Consider the following 22,575-nt stretch of genomic DNA (forward strand, 5'->3'; position numbering starts at 1 on the left):
GCAGGGGTTAAAAGCTACTTGGGGAAGCATACTGCCATTACCCACCTCCCCCTTTGTTTACTGCAGGCTAGTTCGTTGGGCAGGCACATTTAACTTTCATGCAAATGAAGGAAACATAGCCTCTGCATGTTCCCACCTTTGCATGCTGGGCATCCAGCATTGAGACATTGGCAGTGAGAGGCCTGTGCAAGTGCTCACTGAACGTGGCTATCCACAGGCCCTACCAAGAAAAGGTAAAATTGTCATTTGAAAAATGCTTTTTTCCCCCCTCGGGCATCTTTCCAGCTGTCTCTATCTCCCATTGTGGCAGGCCCCCAGATTGACAGGGCCCCATGTTGGAGGCTGAGGAGCCTGTGTGTTATTGACCCTTGAGCTGGAATGGGGAGGGGCCACCTCTGTGGCACATTAGAGATAAACCACAGTTAAAGAGCATGCGGAAAGCCCGAGTGCAGGGTGGAATTCTGAAAACAGGAGCTAGGGACCCCTTCCATTCGCTCGTGGAAAACCCAGGCCAATACATTCTAATATATATTGCCAACAAATGGCACAACATAAAGAACACCCCTTTCGGAAAATAATGAAAGGTTATGATTTGTTTTGGCAATCATGGAGAAATGCTCTAACAACATCCCAGGGGTTCTCAAATGTCAAATTGCACTTTCCTTCTCACCTGCTTTAGTCGAGCCTTGTCTGGTGTTAATGGGAAGTGACTGCTCTGTTTAGCAAGTGCAGTTGAGGTGCTGTGGTATAACCATGGAGTCACAAAGCAGGACTTTATTTCAGATCCTGTGCTATTCGTTCTTGAAGTATGAATGCTGAAATGATCCTGCTTATCATTTTGCAGATAAGGAGTACAATCAAAAGACTAAAAGAGAGAAGAAAAGCTCTGAACTTTTCAGTAAGTAAAAATGTGCTTTATTATATAGCCTTTTATTTAAGCTATTATCATAGCTATTGAAGGATTAGTGATTGAATATTTGAGTAATATTTTACTTAGTTGTTACGAATACATTTTAGAAATGAAATTAATTAAGCACACAAAGTGACTTTTGATACCATTATAGGAACTATAACAGTTCTGTTATAGAGCTTTGAAAATAATTAGCAATGCACTTTAAACTACTGCAATATTGATTAGATGCACAATGAATATTGAATTATCAGTAAGAATCTACCAGTTGGTTGCTGCAATGAGTTAGACAGACATTGGGGATAAAAGTTAACATCAGCGGAGTTTAAAAATGGTGGCTTGGCCGTGGTGGATTGGCCACCCATTGTATAGCTTGACCGTTTTTCTCAATGGAAAGGAATATCAGGGGGTATATAACAGTGACCAATTTGTCACCCCCTATTATGCAACCTCGCAGAAGTTGAATTTGCCCCCCATTGACTTTTTCCTCGTGGCACATGAGCTCCAGTCTAGCCCAGATTGCTGCGCTGACTGCCCGTTGACTATAAGGCTCATGCATGCGATGTGGTTGCACAGTTTTAATCCATTTGGGTTTGGGCCCACAGCACAAAATTAAATTGCCACCAAGTGTTTTGATCTCCTTTACATACTATTTTTTAGTATACTGGTTAACACATTCCCAATAAAAAAGGCTAACAGTGATGTTAAAATAACAAAGACAGAAAATTGATGGGTATTTGTTAACCAGTGCAGTTAACATACTGCACTGAGGAAAACTGAGAGCTCTAAATTTTTGGCTTACCGCCCACTGTCACCGACTTCCGCCCACTGTCGCCGACATTCCTCTGAAGTTGCGCCCAGTGTCACTTTCCATTTGGTGTGGAGCGGGTGGGAGGGGAGAACTGCCAGGAAGTGCCCGCTGACGTCAGCGGATGGTCAAGTGGCACAAATGACCCCCCCCCCCCCCCCCCCCGTCGAGATGCCATATTGATGCGGGTGGGGGTCGGTGCCAGAATAGGGAAGGACTGCTGGCTGGAGGCTGTTCTTTCCTCGAAAAGCTGAAGAGCTGAAAAAAAAAGTTAGTAAATATTTTTTACATTTTTTCTTTACAGCGACTTATCTGGATGGGGTCCCCTGAAGGTGTTGTGTTTTCTTTTGTTGATGATTTTCCTTTTCACATCTTCGACCCTCCATGGGCCCGACTCCATTGTCGGCGGCACTAGGGTGGCAAGCGCCTTTGTTGTCGAGATTGGGAGCTTCCGCCGGCTGCCATCCAGATTGACGGCGTAAATCCCTCTTTTGCAGCCCGCCGCTCTTTCAAGGACCTTTTTAATGAAAACCCTGCTCAAAGTACCGTCAGGTACCTCGGCGGCTTTGGGCGGCACTTGGGCGGGCGGGGGCCTTCATCATTTTCGGCCCCATAACTCCCAAACTGCCAATATCACTTAGAATAACTACAGGATGGCTGGAATATTAGACTGACACACTGGGGCAGCATGAGTTGCTCTTCTGAGGCTGAGACACATTACCGAGCCAGAGAATTCTGCACCTGATCTGGGAATGCTCCATGCTGACACCGCAAAGGCTGCAATGGTAAATTTGCTACCCCTGTTTTCCACCACACCCTAGAGTGTTGAAATTGGCCCTTCGAAAGAACAGGGAGAGATCTGAAGAGTGAAATCAGCAAAGACAATTAAAAGCAAATGGGGAGAGAATTTCTCAAGCAAATTCCAAAATATTTGTGCTTGACATCTGTAAAACACGTGTGGCACAAAGACAAAATAAGTGTGAAGTACGTTAATTCTGAGAAGATGTAATCAAAATATAATGTCATTACCATTTTACTCCCAGGGTTATGTTTAGTTATTTTTGAAAGGGACCTTGGTCTGAAACAGTGCAATTATTGTGTGAAGGTTTGTGCACGCAAGGTTTCCAGCATTTCCTCCCAACAATAAAAAATGGTGGTTGTATGGAATCTGAGTCTCGGTTTGATAAATGAAGATAGATGAGTTGATCAATGCATCAATTAATGAATCAATATGTGGTTTTCCAGAAGAAGAAAAGGAATATAGACAGTATAAATATTTCAACTGCAAAAGTCCATGGAGGTAGTTTTCCTAATTAACATAAAAATCAATGTATGTATTCCAGTGAATCACTTTCTGTGTGATGGGGTCCAGGAAAAATAGAGTCAACTTTGTTATAAAGCTACAAAGTTTCAAATCCCTTTAGCGTTGTCCTTTGGCATTAACCTGTCAACAGTGTATTTATGTTTTGTGCTTCTGGCAGAGATCACGTACCTCAGTGAACTGGTTTAAAAATAGTTAATAGGAGCTACCGCATGACTTGTCCATTATGAATGATCACATTAGCTCGACCCAGGTTGTCATGCTTTATGAGAACAGGCAGTTTGTCCCAGACTGCAGGCACAGCAGGTAATTTGAAATGAAATGAGACAGTTTCTACAGCCAGATTGATTTGGGAATCTTGCATGTTTTCCCCTTTGACCTCTGACAGGTTGACACTACAAAGATTGTGACTTGTAAAAAATGATCAGTCAGTAATATATTTAGGCTGCTGACATACTGTTGGTAACACAGAGTGATTTTCCATGTTTTGAAGGGGCTGTCTGTGAAGGAAGGTAGTCCTTTTTAAAATTATATATATATATATATTTTTAATGCTCAGCTTTCTCCCTTTCATCGGAGATACTGGCCTCGAAATTCGGCCGCGCTGTGTGCAAAATGGGCGCTGAAATGCCCGATGTGGTGAGCGACGTGTGCACACTCATTCCGGGAGGAGGTGCACCGCCCACCATATTGGATTGTATTGCTCAGTAGAAATCCAGAGTGTGCACTGTAAGTATTAAAAAGACTCATTTTAGAATTTAAACAAGGGACCTGTGCTTGTTGTAAGACACTTTTGTGAAATTGGTGTGCAACAGCGCCTGACTTGCCACATGAGTCAAAGGTTATGGGGAGCGGGCAGGGAAGTGGAGTTGTGGCCAAGATCAATCAGCCATGATCTTACTGAATGCCGGAGCAGGCTCGAGGGGCCAAATGGCCTATTCCTGCTCCTATTTCTTATGTTCTTATGTGATAAACTCGCCCAGCAACTCATGACACTAACAGGCAGCAAAGATCCTGCAGCAGTGCTATTGAAAGGGCTCATCCACTCCATGCAGGTTCGATACTGGTTTGTCCTCTTAGCTACTGGTTAATCTCTGGGCCTTACTTGTGGCTATTTTCTGACTTCTGGGAACAGCTCTCTGCCGGTGCTGGACTGCTTTGGTCTGCTTTGCACACAGTTTTATTGTAGTCATGGGTGGTCTGTGTTATGTCTTGAATAAAGAGTCAGACTAGATACTGCAAGCTCAAAGTAAGTGTGACCGTATTCCTTTATTACAGATCTCAGAGTGCCTCTCCAGCCTGTGAGGCCTCCTTATATACAGGTGCTCCCAAGGGATTGTGGGATCCCTTGGGACTCCAGGGGATAAGCCCTCTGGTGGTTAGACATGGTGATTACAGGTTTACGTACATAACAACACTCCACCCCCCCCCCCCCCCCCACCACCCCCAGTCCTCCCCTCAAGTCAATAGTGTAACTATTTACAATGTGAGTCAATCTGGGCTCTTCCTTTCCCTGGTTAATTGTGTCAGTGCAAATGCTGGTGTTGGTGAGTCATTTGTTGGGCCTTCGCTGAGCTGCTGCGCAGCTGGCCTTGCTGGACTGCTAGGGGTGGTGAGCCTTGCTGTGCTGCTGCGGGTGATGGGTTTTGCTTCGTGGTCAACCACTGGGTCGTTTGCCACTTGTGTGTGTGTTGGAGGGTCGAAAAAGGTAGAGTCTATTGTGGGTTGTTCTGGATAGTCCATAAATTTGAGTTTAGTTTGGTCCAAATGTTTTCTGCAGGTGAGTCCATTTGCAAGTTTAACCACAAACACCCTACTCCCCTCTTTGGCCAAAACAGTGCCAGTAATCCACTTGGGACCTTGTCCATAGTTCAACACAAATACAGGATCATTTACTTCAATTTTGCGTGACACAGTTGCGCGATCATGATATGAGAAAGCAGGAAAGGGGTATTGAGGTGAATGATCAGCCATGATCTTATTGAATGGTGGTGCAGGCTCGAAGGGTCTACTCCTGCACCTATTTTCTATGTTTCTATGTTTCTATTGAAGCCGCCTGCTCTCTACCTGTTCATGTAGATCAGGGTGGACTAACGAGAGCCTTGTCTTAAGTGCCCTTTTCATGAGCAGTTCAGCGGGAGGGTCCCCGGTGAGCGATTGGCGTCTTGTGCGGTAACTAAGCAGGACTCGGGATAAGCAAGTCTGCAGTGAGCCTTCAGTTACCCTTTTCAAGCTCTGCTTGATTGTTTGAACTGCTCGTTCTGCCTCACCGTTGGACGCTGGCTTAAACAGGGCAGACGTGACATGTTTGATCCCATTGTGGTCATGAATTCCTTGAATTCGGCACTGGTAAAGCACAGCCCATTGTCACTTACAAGGACACCAGGCAGGCCGTGCGTGGCAAACATGGCTCGTAGGCTTTCAATGGTGGTAGCTGACGTGTTTGCCGACATTATCACACATTCAATCCATTTGGAGTACGCATCTACAACCACTAAAAACATTTTTCCCAAGAATGGGCCTGCTTAGTCGACATGAACCCTAGACCATGGTTTGGAGGGCCAAAACCAGAAACTTAGTGGCGCCTCCCTGGGTGCATTGCTTAACTGGGAGCATGTATTACATTTGTGCACACAGGACTCCAAGTCTGCATCGATACCGAGCCACCACACATAGGATCTGGCTATTGCTTTCATCATTACAATGCCTGGGTGAGATCACCAATGAAAGTGTCCCTGCCCTTTTTTGGCACAACTACCCAACTACCCATAGGAAGCAGTCTGCCTGTACAGACATTTCATCTTTGCGCTGCTGGTACGGTTTTATTTCTTCCTGCATCTCTAACAGGACACTAGACCAACTCCCAGGGAGCAGACAGTTTTTTAGTAATGACAGTAAGGGGTCCTGGCTCGTCCAGGTTCTAATCTGTCGGGCGGTAACAGGTGATTGCTCACTCTCGAATGCTTCCATTACCATAACTAAATCTGCAGGCTGTGCCATCTCCACCCCAGTGGGGGCAATGGCAGCCTACTGAGAGCATCGGCACAGTTTTCTGTGCCTGGCCTGTGGCGGATGGCGTAGTTGTATGTGGACAATGTGAGCGCCCATCTCTGGAAGCGGGCCGATGCATTCGTATTTATCCCCTTATTTTCAGAAAAGAGGGATATAAGCGGCTTATGGTTGGTTTCCAATTCAAATTTGAGTCCAAACAGATATTGATGCATTTTCTTTACCCCGTAAACACTCGCAAACGCTTTTTTTTCAATCATACTGTAGGCCCTCTCAGCCTTCGACAGACTTCTGGATGCATAAGCAACCGGTTGCAATTTCCCAAATTCATTAGCTTGTTGCAATACACACCCAACCCTGTACGACGACGCATCACATGCTAGTACCAAACGTTTATATGGATCGTACAACACAAGCAATTTGTTTGAACATAACAGCTTCCTAGCTTTCTTAAAGGCATTTTCTTGGCTTTTACCCCATACCCATTCATCTCCTTTATGCAATAAAGAGTGCAGGGCTTCTAACAATGTGCTCAGACCCGGTAAGAAGTAACCAAAATAGTTCAGGAGTCCTAGAAATGACTGCAGCTCCGTCACGTTGCATTGTGGTCTCGGTGCATTCTTGATTGCCTCCGTCTTCGAATCGGTGGGCCTGATGCTGCCCGTCGCGATTCTTCTCCCCAGGAACTCCACTTCAGGCACTTCAAGCATTTTAGCCTGAGCCCCACATGATTAAGCTGACTAAGAACCTCCTCCAGGTTCTGCAGGTGTTCGACAGTGTCCCGACCTGTAACCAAGATGTCGTCCTAGAAGACCACTGTGCGCGGGATCGACTTCAGCAAGCTTTCCATATTCCTCTCAAATATCGCCGTGGCCGATTGAATCCCAAACGGGCATCTCGTCGCCAGTTGTTATGTCTTGAATAAAGAGTCAGACTAGATACTGCAAGCTCAAAGTAAGTGTGACCATAGTCCTTTATTACAGATCTCAGAGTGCCTCTCCAGCCTGTGAGGCCTCCTTATATACAGGTGCTCCCAAGGGATTGGGGGTGTTTAGACATGGTAATTACAGGTTTACATACATAACAGTCTGGTAGGTCTGCTGGAGGACATAAGAACATAAGAACATAAGAAATAGGAACAGGAGTAGGCCATATGGCCCCTCGAACCTGCTCCGCCATTCAATTATGGACTCAGCTCCATTTCCCCGCCCGCTCCCCATAACCCCTTATCGTTTAAGAAACTGTCTATTCTGTCTTAAATTTATTCAACGTCCCAGCTTCCACAGCTCTCTGAGGCAGCGAATTCCACAGATTTACAACCCTCTGAGAGAAGAAATTTCTCCTCATCTCTGTTTTAAATGGGCGGCCCCTTATTCGAAGATCATGCCCTCTAGTTCTAGTCTCCCCCATCAGTGGAAACATCCTCTCTGCATCCACCTTGTCAAGTCCCCTCATAATCTTATACGTTTCGATAAGGTCATCTCTCATTCTTCTGAATTCCAATGAGTAGAGGCCCAACCAACTCAATCTTTCCTCATAAGGCAACTCCCTGGAAACAACCTACTGAACCTTCTCTGAACTGCCTCCAAAGCAAGTTTATCCTTTTGTAAATATGGAAACTGAAACTGCACACTGTATTCCAGGTGTGGCCTCACCAATACCTTATATAGCTGCAGCAAGACTTCCCTGCTTTTATACTCTATCCCCTTTGCAATAAAGGCCAAGATACCATTGGCCTTCTTGATCACTTGCTGTACCTGCATACTATCCTTTTGTGTTTCATGCACAAGTACCCCCAGGTCCCGCTGCACTGCAGCACTTTGCAATCTTTCTTCATTTAAACATAGAAACATAGAAAATAGGTACAGGAGTAGGCCATTCGGCCCTTCTAGCCTGCACCGCCATTCAATGAGTTCATGGCTGAACATGCAACTTCAGTACCCCATTCCTGCTTTCTCACCATACCCCTTGATCCCCCTAGTAGTAAGGACTTCATCTAACTCCTTTTTGAATATATTTAGTGAATTGGCCTCAACAACTTTCTGTGGTAGAGAATTGCACAGGTTCACCACTCTGGGTGAAGAAGTTTCTCCTCATCTCGGTCCTAAATGGCTTACCCCTTATCCTTCGACTGTAACCCCTGGTTCTGACTTCCCCAACATTGGGAACATTCTTCCTGCAACTAACCTGTCTAAACCCATCAGAATTTTAAACGTTTCTATGAGGTCCCCTCTCATTCTTCTGAACTCCAGTGACTACAAGCCCAGTTGATCCAGTATTTCTTGATAGGTCAGTCCCGCCATCCCGGAAATCAGTCTGGTGAACCTTCGCTGCACTCCCTCAATAGCAAGAATGTCCTTCCTCAGGTTAGGAGACCAAAACTGTACACAATGCTCCAGGTGTGGCCTCACCAAGGCCTTGTACAACTGTAGCAACACCTCCCTGCCCCTGTACTCAAATCCCCTCGCTATGAAGTACAACATGCCATTTGCTTTCTTAACCGCCTGCTGTACCTGCATGCCAACCTTCAATGACTGATGTACCATGACACCCAGGTCTCGTTGCACCTCCCCTTTTCCTAATCTGTCACCATTCAGATAATAGTCGGTCTCTCTGTTTTTACCACCAAAGTGGATAACCTCACATTTATCCACATTATACTTCATCTGCCATGCATTTGCCCACTCACCTAACCTATCCAAGTCGCTCTGCAGCCTCATAGCATCCTCCTCGCAGCTCACACTGCCACCCAACTTCGTGTCATCCGCAAATTTGGAGATACTACATTTAATCCCCTCATCTAAATCATTAATGTACAGTGTAAACAGCTGGGGCCCCAGAACAGAACCTTGCGGTACCCCACTAGTCACTGCCTGCCATTCTGAAAAGTACCCATTTACTCCTACTCTTTGCTTCCTGTCTGACAACCAGTTCTCAATCCATGTCAGCACACTACCCCCAAACCCGTGTGCTTTAACTTTGCACATTAATCTCTTGTGTGGGACCTTGTCGAAAGCCTTCTGAAAGTCCAAATATACCACATCAACTGGTTCTCCCTTGTCCACTCTACTGGAAACATCCTCAAAAAATTCCAGAAGATTTGTCAAGCATGATTTCGCTTTCACAAATCCATGCTGACTTGGACCTATCATGTCACCTCTTTCCAAATGCGCTGCTATGACATCCTTAATAATTGATTCCATCATTTTACCCACTACCGATGTCAGGCTGACCAGTCTATAATTCCCTGTTTTCTCTCTCCCTCCTTTTTTAAAAAATTGGCTAACCTCCACTCGATAGGAACTGATCCAGAGTCAATGGAATGTTGGAAAATGACTGTCAATGCATCCGCTATTTCCAAGGCCACCTCCTTAAGTACTCTGGGATACAGTCCATCAGGCCCTGGGGATTTATCGGCCTTCAATCCCATCAATTACCCCAACACAATTTCACGACTAATAAGGATTTCCCTCAGTTCCTCCTCCTTACTAGACCCTCTGACCCCTTTTATATCTGGAAGGTTGTTTGCATCCTCCTTAGTGAATACCGCACCAAATACTTGTTCAATTGGTCTGCCATTTCTTTGTTCCCCGTTATGACTTCCCCTGATTCTGACTGCAGGGGACCTACGTTTCTCTTTACATATCTATAGAAACTTTTGCAATCCGTCTTAATGTTCCCTGCAAGCTTCTTCTCGTACTCCATTTTCCCTGCCCTAATCAAACCCTTTGTCCTCCTCTGCTGAGTTCTAAATTTCTCCCAGTCCCCGGGTTCGCTGTTATTTCTGGCCAATTTGTATGCCACTTCCTGGCTTTAATACTATCCCTGATTTCCCTTGATAGCCACGGTTGAGCCACCTTCCCTTTTTTATTTTTACGCCAGACAGGAATGTACAATTGTTGTAGTTCATCCATGCGGTCTCTAAATGTCTGCCATTGCCCATCCACAGTCAACCCCTTAAGTATAATTCGCCAATCTATCCTAGCCAATTCATGCCTCATACCTTCAAAGTTACCCTTCTTTAAGTTCTGGACCATGGTCTCTGAATTAACTGTTTCATTCTCCATCCTAATGCAGAATTCCACCATATTATGGTCACTCTTCCCCAAGGGGCCTCGCACAACGAGATTGCTAATTAATCCTCTCTCATTACACAACACCCAGTCTAAGAAGGCCTCCCCCCTAGTTGGTTCCTCGACATATTGGTCTAGAAAACCATCCCTTATGCACTCCAGGAAATCCTCCTCTACCGTATTGCTTCCAGTTTGGCTAGCCCAATCTATGTGCATATTAAAGTCACCCATTATAACTGCTGTACCTTTATTGCATGCACCCCTAATTTCCTGTTTGATGCCCTCCCGAACATCACTACTACTGTTTGGAGGTCTGTACACAACTCCCACTAACGTTTTTTGCCCTTTGGTGTTCTGCAGCTCTACCCATATAGATTCCACATCATCCAAGCTAATGTCTTTCCTAACTATTGCATTAATTTCCACTTTAACCAGCAATGCTACCGCACCTCCTTTTCCTTTTATTTTATCCTTCCTGAATGTTGAATACCCCTGGATGTTGAGTTCCCAGCCCTGATCATCCTGGAGCCACGTCTCTGTAATCCCAATCACATCATATCTGTTAACATCTATTTGCACAGTTAATTCATCCACCTTATTACGGATACTCCTTGCATTAAGACACAAAGCCTTCAGGCTTGTTTTTTTTAACACCCTTTGTCCTTTTAGAATTTTGCTGTACAGTGGCCCTTTTTGTTCTTTGCCTTGGGTTTCTCTGCCCTCCACTTTTCCTCATCTCCTTTCTGCCTTTTGCTTTTGTCTCCTTTTTGTTTCCCTCTGTCTCCCTGCATTGGTTCCCATCACCCTGCCATATTAGTTTAACTCCTCCCCAACAGCACTAGCAAACACTCCCCCTAAGACATTGATTCCGGTCCTCCCCAGCTGCAGACCGTCCGGTTTGTACTGGTCCCACCTCCCCCAGAACCGGTTCCAATGCCCCAGGAATTTGAATCCCTCCCTGCTGCACCACTGCTCAAGCCACATATTCATCTGCGCTATCCTGCGATTCCTACTCTGACTAGCATGTGGCACTGGTAGCAATCCCGAGATTACTACTTTTGAGGACCTACTTTTTAATTTAGCTCCTAGCTCCTTAAATTCGTTTCGCAGGATCTCATCCCTTTTTTTACCTGTGTCATTGGTACCAATGTGCACCACGACAACTGGCTGTTCTCCCTCCCTTTTTAGAATGTCCTGCACCCGCTCCGAGACATCCTTGACCCTTGCACCAGGGAGGCAACATACCATCCTGGAGTCTTGGTTGCGGCCGCAGAAACGCCTATCTATTCCCCTTGCAATTGAATCCCCTATCACTATCGCTCTCCCACTCTTTTTCCTGCCCTCCTGTGCAACAGAGCCAGCCACGGTGCCATGAACTTGGCTGCTGCTGCCCTCCCCTGATGAGTCATCCCCCTCAACAGCACTCAAAGCAGTGTATCTGTTTTGCAGGGGGATGATCGCAGGGGACCCCTGCACTACCTTCCTTGCACTGCTCTTCCTGCTGGTCTTCCATTCCCTATCTGGCTGTGGACCCTTTACCTGCGGTACGACCAACTCGCTACACGTGCTACTCACGTCATTCTCAGCATCGTGGATGCTCCAGAGTGAATCCACCCTCAGCTCCAACTCTGCAACTCGGTCCGTCAGGAGCTGGAGGCGGATACACTTCCCGCACACGTAGTCGTCAGGAACACTGGTGTCGTCCCTGAGTTCCCACATGGTACAGGAGGAGCATAACACGTGACCGAGCTCTCCTGCCATGATTTAACCCTTAGATAGGCAACAACAATGCTAAAGTTTACTCACTGTTATAGAAGAGAAAAAAGAAAACTACTCACCAATCACCAGCCAATCACTTACCCCCTTGGCTGTGACGTCACCTTTCTGTTTCTTTCTACTTCTTTTTTGCCTTTTCCCTGTAGCTGCATAAGTACGCCTTTTATAGGCCTCTCCACGCACCTCCTCGACGCTGCTCCCGACTGCTGCCAATGCTGGGCCCCGGACTCCCTGCTGTGCCTTTTATTAGGCCTCTCCAAGCACCTCCTCGACACTGCTCCCTGTTCCTTGATTTTTTTTCTGCCAAAGTGCATGATCTCACACTTTCCAGCATTATACTCCATGTGCCAAATTTTTGCCCACTCACTTAGCCTGTCTATGTCCATTGCAGATTTTTTGTGTCCTCCTCACACAGGCCATGGGGAGGAAATGGCTGCTGCGCAGGAGATCATTTCCACAGTGGGTCTTTTGGGAGCACAACTGATAACTTCCCCGAGGAGCAATGAGTGAAACGTTTCACTGAGGAGGCTCAACACGAAGACTGTAACTGAGCCACAACTGGAGTCCCAAACCAGGGCATGGCCAGCACTACCTGTGGCTGTCAAGGTCACCATGGACGCGGGCTGATTCCAGACTGCAGCAGGTGACATCAGCAGCATATCACAGTTTTCTGTGTTTTGCTATATCAAGGAGCTCACCGTGGCTCTCTGCACCAGGAGGAACACCTACACCACCTTCCCAGTGAACAGATCGAAGCAGGACGAGAGAGTGCTAGGCTTCCACCACCTTGCACGTTTCTCCAGGGTCCAAGGTCCCATAGACTGCACCCATCAACATCCTGGCATCTGTCTGAATAGAAAGGGATTCTACTCCCTGAATGTCCAGCTTGTTTGTGACCACAGGCAGCCCATCATGCAGGTCTGTGCCCAGAATCCAATCACCCTGTGCCAGTTCTCTGTGCCACCATTATTTCAAGCAGGCCATCAAGTCACAGGCTGGCTACTCTGTGGCAATAGCTATCCCCTTCAGACATGGCCCGTGACTTCTGTATGGAACCCGGCACAGACGCAGAGCTGGCTTACAACTAGACTCATACCACCTCTAGAAATATAATTGACCAGACTATCGTTGTGCTCAAGAAGTGCTTTTGCTGCCTGGATTATTTAGGAAGAGCTTTGTTGCACACCCCTGACCATGTTTCCAGATTTGTGGCCACGTGCTGCATGCTGCATAACTTTACAATAGTGAAGGACCAGCTCTTACTGCCATCTAGGCAGCAGGAAGTGGAGGAGGAGGACGAGGAAGAGTAGGAACACCAGTGTCTCTCATAGAGCTACTCATCCCAGAGCACATCATGTGACCCACCCTCCCATCCCCAATTCACCAACAGTCCCACAATCCTCAGCACCACCGCCCTTACTGCTACCATCCGATTGGCTTCCTTCAGTCAAGCCTTATGGAACTTGACCTTGCTTCACAACTATTAACAATAACACCAAATTGCTTCAACAACTCTGTTCCATATGTGGAAAAATAGGAATATTTAAGAATTACCCTTGGGCAATACCTTAGTTCCTGTCTTATATGCTCGTTTACCAATCCAAGTGCTCCTCCAAGGTGTATCCACAGCCTGGGAAGTGGAAGGTTACTGAATGTTCATTGAGGACACTTCAGATTGATGTGGTGATTGCTCTCGTGAAGAGCTGGTGCAAACACGAGGGGCTGAAAGGTCTCCTTTTGTGTTGTAAAACCCCAGTGATGTTTCTGTGGTTGTGCTGGCCATTCGCATCGGGGCATGTTAAGTGCTTTGGGCATGTTTCAGGTCACAGGTCTCTGTGCCCAGTAAGATGAGGGGATGCCTGCCATTGGATAATTACCCTCAATCTGTTAGAAATCTTCAAGCTAATCCCGAAGAATCAAAAGTACCCCTTTCAGATCTCAGAAGATACGCTGAGTAAGTAGAGAGCTGCCTGGACTATGGTCTGTCAACGCTGGCACTAGAAAAGCTTGCCACTGTGCTGGGCATATTTTATTGAGACTGCTTCCTGTGCACTTACCTAATCTTTCATAATTTTAGTGATCAGAAGGAAATCACATGAAAGGAGTCCCACTGTGACTCACCTCGTGATTCCCCAAAGTCTCTCCACCACCTACAAGGCACAAACGTGATGGAATACGCTCCATCTGCATGGATGGTATAGCTGCAACTACACTCAAGAAGCTGGACATTATCCAGGACAAAGCCGTCCACTTGATCGGCACCCATCCACTGGCTTAAGCATCCACTCCCTCCACTATCAACATACCATGGCTGTAGTGTGTTCTAGTTACTGGATGCACTGCAGCAACTCACTAATTTACATAGATCTCAAGATGTTGATGCCAACAGATCTTGGTGTCGTGATTTAGGATGTTTCCATCAATGAGGCAAAATCTCCTGGCACACAAATTTCAAAGACAAGCCGGAAAGTAAGAAACATAAGCACAAAATAGAGCTGAGTTGCCTGGATTTCGAAGGCCAGATGGCCAGGACCTGGGTGGGTATGAACAATCGTGGATGACTGTCCACAAACATTCCCAATGGTTATTCATTCATCTGCCTCCTGACCAATATTTTTAAAAAATGCAGAGAATTTTTATTTTATAGCCCATCAAAAATGCTTCTTCGACAGCCCCTCCCAAACCCATGACCTTCACCACCTAGAAGGACAAGAGCAGCAGGTGCCTGGGAATACCATCACCTCCAACTTCCCCTCCAAGCCACAGACCACCCTGACTTAGACATATATCACCATTCCTTCATTGTCACTGGAACTCCCTACCTAACGGACTGCAGTGGTTCAAGAAGGCGGTTCACCGCCAACTACTCAAGGGCAATTAGGGATGGTTAATAAATGCTGGCTTTGTCAGTGATGCCCACATCCCAAGAATGAATAAAGAGAGTCCCAATGTGGTGGTAAGTGCCTCCACTTCCCATTATAGAATGATCAAACTCCTCCTGCACATCCTGAGTATGTGCAATTATTCCAAAACTGCTGTAAAATAGATGTTCCTACTGCATTTTTGATGGGCTATAAAATAAAAATTCTCTGCATTTTTTAAAATATTGGTCAGGAGGGAGATGAATGAATAACCATTGGGAATGTTTGTGGACAGTCATCCATGAATGTTCATACCCACCCAGGTCTTGGCCATCTGGCCTTCGAAATCCAGGCAACTCAGCTCTATTTTGTGCTTATGTTTCTTATTTTCCAGCTTGTCTTTTTTGAAATTTGTGGGCCAGGAGATTTTAAATGTTGTTGCCTCATTGATGAAAACTGTTGTGTATCTGTAAAGCATGCACTCCCATGTTCCACCACCTAGGAGCGCAACCCCTGAAGTCCCAAGGGACCCCAGCATCCCTTGGGAACACTGTATATAAGCTGGCCCCTTAGGCCTGTTCCTCACTCTGGAGTGTCTTAATAAAGACTGAGGTCACTGTTACTTTAACCTCCCTGTGTGCAGTCTCATCTGTGTTAGGAACACAATAACTGCCGACGAGTATACGAATCCAATGCAAAGATGCAGCAAACTGTGGGCATCCTGGAGAAGTTCTTGGAGGGTGAGGACTGGGAAGCCTATGTTGAACAGCTAGACCAGTACTTTGTAGCCAACGAGCTGGATGGAGAAGAAGCGCTGCAAAAAGGAGAGCGGTCCTCCTCACGGTCTGCGGGGCACCGACCTACAGCCTCATGAAGAATCTTCTGATTCCGGTGAAACCCACAGATAAGTCGTATGAGGAGCTGTATACACTGGATCGGGAGCATTTTAACCCGAGGGAGAGCCTGCTGATGGTGAGGTATCGGTTCGACACGTGTCAGCGATCTGAAGGTCAGGAAGTGGCGAGCTACGTCGCCGAGCTAAGGCGACTTGCAGGATAATTTGAGTTTGATGGCTACCTGGAGCAGATGCTCAGAGACCTTTTTGTACTGGGCATTGGCCACGAGACCATCCCATGAAAACTTTTGACTGTAGAGACACCGACCCTCAGTAAGGCCATTGCGATAGCACAAGCGTTTATGTCCACCAGTGATAACACCAAACAAATCTCTCAGCACACAAGTGCTTGAAATGTTCATAAATTAACTGGAACTGTGTTTGCGAGCAGAAATGTACAGGGCAGAAACCATGAGTCTGCAACTGATAGCAGGCCTCAGGTGACCCAGATGACTCAGAGTCCACAACAAAGGATGAATGCAAGGCAATTCACACTTTTTTGGCGTTGTGGAGGCTTCCATTCAGCCGATTCATGCGGCTTCAAAGGTTATGTTTGCAAGAGCTGTGAAGCAATGGGGCACCTCCAACGAGCTTGCAGACGAGCTGCAAGCTCTGCAAAACCTGCTAACCACCACGTGGCAGAGGAAGATCAGTCCATGGTGGATCAAAGCAATTTTGAGCCTCAGAGAGAGGAGGCAGATGCTGAAATACACGGGGTGCACACATTTTCGACGAAATGTCCACCTAAAATGCTAAATGTAAAATTGAATGGCTTACCCGTTATCATGGAACTGGACATTGGCGCTAGCCAATCCATCATGAGTGAAAAGATGTTTCAGAGACTGTGGTGCAAAAAGGCACTCAGACCAGCCCTGAGCCCCATCCACACGAAACTGAGAACGTACACCAAAGAGCTCATCACTGTCCTGGGCAGCGCCACGGTCAAGGCCACCTACGAGGGCACGGTGCATGAACTGGCACTCTGGATTGTCCCGGGCAATGGCCCCACACTGCTTGGAAGGAGCTGGCTGGGCAAAATCCGCTGGAACTGGGATGGCATCCGAGCACTATCACATGTCGATGAGGCCTCATGTACCTAGGTTCTTAACAAATTTCCTTCCCTTTTTGAGCCAGGCATTGGAATCTTTTCCGGGGTGAAGGTGCAGATCCGCTTGGTCCCAGAGGCATGACCCATTCAACACAAGGTGTGAGTGGTACCTCACATGATGAGGGAGAGAGTGGAAATCGAGCTGGACAGGCTGCAACGCGAGGGCATCATCTCCCCAGTGGAATTCAGCGAGTGGGTCAGCCTGACTGTTCCAGTATTCAAAAGTGATGGCACGGTCAGGATTTGCGACCATTATAAAGTAACTATTAATCGTTTCTTGCTATAGGACCAATACCCGTATTTAAGGCAGACGACCTATTTGCGACGCTTGCAGGAGGCAAGACGTTCGCCAAGCTCGACCTGACTTCGGCCTATATGACGCAGGTGCTGGAGGAGTCTTCGAAGGGCCTCACCTGCATCAACACGCACAAGGGACTGTTCATCTACAACAGATGCCCGTTTGTAATTCGGTCGGCTGCAGCGATTTTCCAGAGAAACATGGAGAGCCTACCCAAGTCGGTACCACGCACGGTGGTTTTTCAGGACAACATATTGGTCACGGGGAGCGACACCGTCGAGCACCTACAAAGCCTGGAGGAGGTCCTCCAGCGATGGGATTGCTTAGGGCTGCGGCTGAAGAGGTCGAAATGCGTTTTCATGGCAACAGAAGTGGAGTTTTTGGGGAGAAAGATCGCGGCGGATGGCATTCGGCAAACAGACGCCAAGACAGAGGCTATCAGGAAAGCGTTCAGGCCACTGAACGTCACGGAGCTGTGGTCGTTCCTGGGATTCCTCAACCATTTTGGTAACTTCTTACCGGTGTTAAGCACCCTCTTAGAGCCCCTACATGTGTTATTGCGTAAAGGTGAGAACTGGGTTTGGGGAAAAAAACAAGTAATTGCTTTCGAGAAAGCCAGAAACATTTTATGCTCCAACATTTTATGCTTGTATTGTATAACCCGTGTAAAAGACTTGTGCTACCATGTGATGCGTCATCGTACAGAGTCGGATGTGTATTACAACAAGCTAACTCTCCGGGGAAGTTGCAACCTGTCGCCTATGCCTCTAGGAGCTTGTCTAAGGCCGAGAGGGCCTACAGCATGATTGAGAAAGGGGCATTAGCGTGTGTGTTCGGGGTAAAGAAAATGCATCAGTACCTGTTTGGCCTCAAATTTAAGCATGAAACCGATCACAAGCCCCTCATATCTCTGTTCGCTGAAAACAAGGGGATAAATACTAATGCCTCAGCCCGCATACAAAGGTGGGCACTTGCGCTATCAACGTATAACTATACCATCTGCCACAGACCAGGCACCAAGAACTGTGCGGATGCTCTCAGTCGGCTACCATTGCCCAACACGGGGGTGGAAATGTCGCAGCCTGCAAACTTGTTGATGGTGGCGCAGCCCGCAGACTTGTTGATGGTCATGGAAGCGTTTGAAAATGATAAATCACCTGTCATGGCCCGCCAGATTAGGACTTAGACCAGCCAAGATCCTCTGCTGTCCCTCGTAAAAAACTGTGTACTGCAAGGGAGCTGGGCCAGCATCCCTGTTGAAATGCAAGAGCTAATCAAGCCGTTCCAGCGGCGAGAGGACGAGCTGTCCATTCAGGCAGACTGCCTGTTGTGGGGTAACCACGTAATGCTACCCACAAAGGGCAGGGAGACGTTCATCTCGGAACTCCACAGCACACACCCGGGTATAGCAATGATGAAAGCGATAGCCAGATCCCACATGTGGTGGCCCGGTATCGACTCTGACTTAGAGTCCTGTGTACGGCAATGCAGCGTATGTGTTCAGTTGAGCAACGCGCCCAGAGAGGCATCACTAGGTTTGTGGTCCTGGCCCTGCAGTCCATGGTCGAGGATCCATGTCGACTATGCGGGCCCGTTTCTCGGTAAAATGTTCCTGGAGGTGGTGGATGCTTTTTCAAAATGCATTGAATGTGAAATAATGTCGGGAAGCACCGCCACCGCCACCATTGAAAGCCTGAGGGCCATGATTGCCACCCACGGCCTGCCTGACATACTGGTCAGTGACAACGGGCCATGTTTCACCAGTGCCAAATTTAAAGAATTCATGACCCGCAATGGGATCAAACATGTCACCTCGGCCCCGTTTAAACCAGCCTCCAATGGGCAGGCAGAGCAGGCAGTACAAACAATCAAACAGAACCTTAAATGAGTCACAGAAGACTCACTCCAAACCCGCCTGTCCCAGGTACTGCTCAGCTACCGCACGAGACCCCACTCGCTCACAGGGGTGCCCCCAGCTGAGCTACTCATGAAAAGGACACTTAAAACCAGACTCTCGCTGTTTCATCCCAACCTGCATGATCAGATAGAGAGCAGACGGCAGCAACAAAATGGTCGCGCCACTGTGTCACGGGAAATTGATCTGAATGACCCTGTGTATGTGCTAAACTATGGACATGGTCCCAAGTGGATCGCGGGCACGGTGATAGCTAAAGAAGGGAGTAGGGTGTTTGTAGTCAAACTAGACAATGGACAAATTTGCAGAAAGCACCTGGACCAAACGAGGCTGCGGTTCACAGACTGCCCTGAACAACCCACAGCAGACACCACCTTTTTCAAGCCCACAACACACACCCAAAGGATCAACGACACCACCCTGGACCAGGGAATCAAACCCATCATGCCCAACAGCCCAGCAAGGCCAGGCTCACCCAGCAGCCCTGAAGGGCCAACAACACGCCAGCCCAGTGAGGGCACAGCCAACACACCAGAACAGACATTTGTACGGAGGCGGTGCACCAGGGAAAGAAAGGCTCCCGACCGCCTCACCTTGTAAATAGTTTTCACTTTGACTTTGGGTGGGGGGTGGCAGGGAGTGATGTTGTGTATCTGTAAAGCATGCACTCCCATGTTCCGCCACCAGGGAGCGCATCCCCTGAAGTCCCAAGGTATCTCAGCATCCCTTGGGAGCACTGTATATAAGCCGGCCCCTAAGGCCTGTTACTCACTCTGGAGTGTCTTAATAAAGACTGAGGTCACTGTAACTTTAACCTCCCTGTGTGCAGCCTCATCTGTGTTAGGAACACAATAGAAACACCCTAAATCACGACACCAAGATCTGTTGGCATCAACATCTTGAGATCTATGTAAATTAGTGGGAACATGGATTTAACATTTATCTATGGCCCCAAAGGCTTCAGGATGCATGAAGCAAAAAATGTGGCCACTACAATCTTCAAAGTAGAGTTTGAAACCCATTTGTTTGTTTTAACTTACTGTTCCTTATATATAAACATTGTCTAATCTTTGCTAAAAGATTATTGGTCAGCAATTTTCTTTCCTCATTTAGTTCCTGTGTACTTTTTAAACAACTGTTAACTGGAACGTGAAATGTTTTTCTTATTGCTCCTTTCCTGTTTGCATGTGGATGGTGTCATAGACCAGTGTTAAAGATTTACACCATCAGAACACAGACATTTGCATTTCAGTGGAAGACCGTACAGATGTTAGTTATGGTGGTCTTTGTACAATGATTTATACCGTAGGTCATATTCCAATGGACATGGATCTGAAGGCATAAGATTCATTACACTGTACTTTTCATTTGATGGACGAAAATAGAGCTGATGCTGGAAAAGTCTTCTTACCTGCAAGGACCTGCAATGGTAGATGACCTGAGTGACCTGCAGGTGGTAGGCACAATGTCAAATTGCTTCATGAAATAAAGCTGTCCTGCAGCATACTCACAATAAAAAATGATAGTCTTCCAATACTTGCCACACGGTGTTATGACAGGAATGAAATATGGAATTAAATTGGAAGCAGATTAGTTTTTGGTCCTAATTCAAGTTATGACAAGATGTAAGAAGAATGAAAACAATGAGCGTGCAGCCTTGCTAAGTTAATATTCTCCATTTTCAGCTTTATTCTCGAAGTAGCTCTTAAAGAGTACTGTGTTTAAATCGGTGCTCGGTATTGATTAAATGTTCATACTGTTGCTGTATCATAAGAAATATGGAAAAATAATATGTCACGGATAAGATTTGGAAAAAGTTTGGGATTAAGTTATGAGTGGAAAATAATACCACTTTTATTTGTACCACAACAGCAATGCAATCTAAGCTAAATGTAGTTGCATTGAATATATTAGGCGCTTGAATTTGCATTTGGGAAGTAATATTGGCAGCCAATTTTGCTATGGTTTTAGTAGCACAGTATAGATTAATCTGGATAGCTCTGTTGAATTACTGTCCTGTGCTTGACTATTTCAAATCAGGCGAATAGAAGTATTCTTCGCCACTCTATACTTGCGTCTTTGTGTTTGCACACACAGCTGGAGCTTTGCTCTTATTGGGGCAGAACGTATGGCATGTGCTTGCATGTCATCCAAGGGATTGTAGAAAAAATATTTAAGGTTTTTCCATCTGTTAAATATTTCTTTATTCTTTATCCTGACTGTTAAAATGTCTGAATGCTCCCAGTGAAAAATGTTATTATTTATTTGGTCTTAAACAGGTCCACATTGCTCAGTCATCAAAGAAGAAAGGAACTTGCATTTATATCGTGTCTTTCACATCTTTAGGATGTTCCACAGCCAATGAATTACTATTGAAGTATAGTCACTATACTAGGCAAACATGGCAGCCGGTTTGTGCAATGATAAATGAACAATGAATTTTGGTGGTGGAATTGGGAGAATTCCCCAATTGTGAATTTGTTTAATGTCCCATCAGAAAATAGCACCTGCAACAATGTAGCACTCCCTCTATGCTGCACTGAAGCATCAGCCTAGATTATGTGCTCAAGTCCTGAAATGGGATTTGAACCCATAGCCTTTTGGCTCAGAACTGTGAGTGCTACCCTGAGCCAAGGCTGATGCTTAAAGAATCTGGGCTATCTAATTACATTAAAGAAAGCAGTTATAAATTACTGTTGACACTGGCCAATATTGCAATATGAACAAAAAAAAATTGAAAACATAAGACATAACGATTGATGATTTATTTCATAATTTTATTTTCCTCCCTGATAATGCTGGATTGCTAACCTTTTCTTTATGTTGGGGACAGAATGGTCTGGACTATAGCTTTTTGTATCTCTGTGGTTATTCAGCAGGAGCCATGAGTTAACCTCTGCATAACTCATCCAACTGACGGCAATGAGTCTGGAGTGGTGGGGAGAGCTGAGGCTCAAATGCATGGCATTCTATTTGGGAGTGAAATGCACCTTGGTCTCGAGATTCTCGACTGGCTTGTTGTAGCAATCGTTTAATCAATATTGTGTGGCAGAGCTCACTAGCCTGCTTTGATTATGAAGACTTACCATCATTCGCTCCGTCTTTTACACACAGTATTTATATATGTGAATGATCTAGTATTTTTGAAATATATTCACATGATCAGGTGAGATATCTGCTTGCGTATTTCTGCTCGACAACAAGTATAGGTCTTCCAGAACTTGAGTGAATGAAAATGAAATCACACTTGACATAGCACCATCTGAATTAGAACTTTTCGGAACAGAATGGTGTCCTTAAAGAATGCTTTAGTTCCCTGAATATATGGTGAACTAAAGGGGTAGTAGAGCATTATTAGCATATCAAAATGCAATACTTGTCATTATTGCATATTAACGGCTTCACTTCTCCCAGTGACTGCTCATATCCAGGTGTGTTTCATCTTGTAAGTGGTCCTGTTTAGCAGAATATCAGAAAGCTGTGAATTGTTCAACTTTGCAGGTGCATACCAGCTACATTACTGAAGCTTTCTAAAGACATTTATCCTTAAGACTGCAGCCACTTCCAAGAAATGTCAGGCTCCCGAAAGCATTACATCTTT

The 22,575-nt window shown here is 46.1% G+C and overlaps 1 protein-coding gene across 1 annotated transcript in view; it reads left to right on the forward strand.

Annotated features, from left to right (window-relative positions):
* LOC139268144 (adhesion G protein-coupled receptor D2) overlaps positions 1 to 22,575 on the forward strand; it is a 490,127-nt gene that overhangs the window by 303,602 nt on the left and 163,950 nt on the right. The window contains exon 21 of the mRNA XM_070886179.1: positions 845 to 898. Within this exon, the coding sequence (XP_070742280.1) occupies positions 845 to 898 (54 nt within the window). The remainder of the gene's footprint in view (positions 1 to 844; positions 899 to 22,575) is intronic.

The sequence above is a fragment of the Pristiophorus japonicus genome, chromosome 8, assembly GCF_044704955.1.
Source record: "Pristiophorus japonicus isolate sPriJap1 chromosome 8, sPriJap1.hap1, whole genome shotgun sequence".
NCBI lineage: Eukaryota > Metazoa > Chordata > Chondrichthyes > Pristiophoridae > Pristiophorus > Pristiophorus japonicus.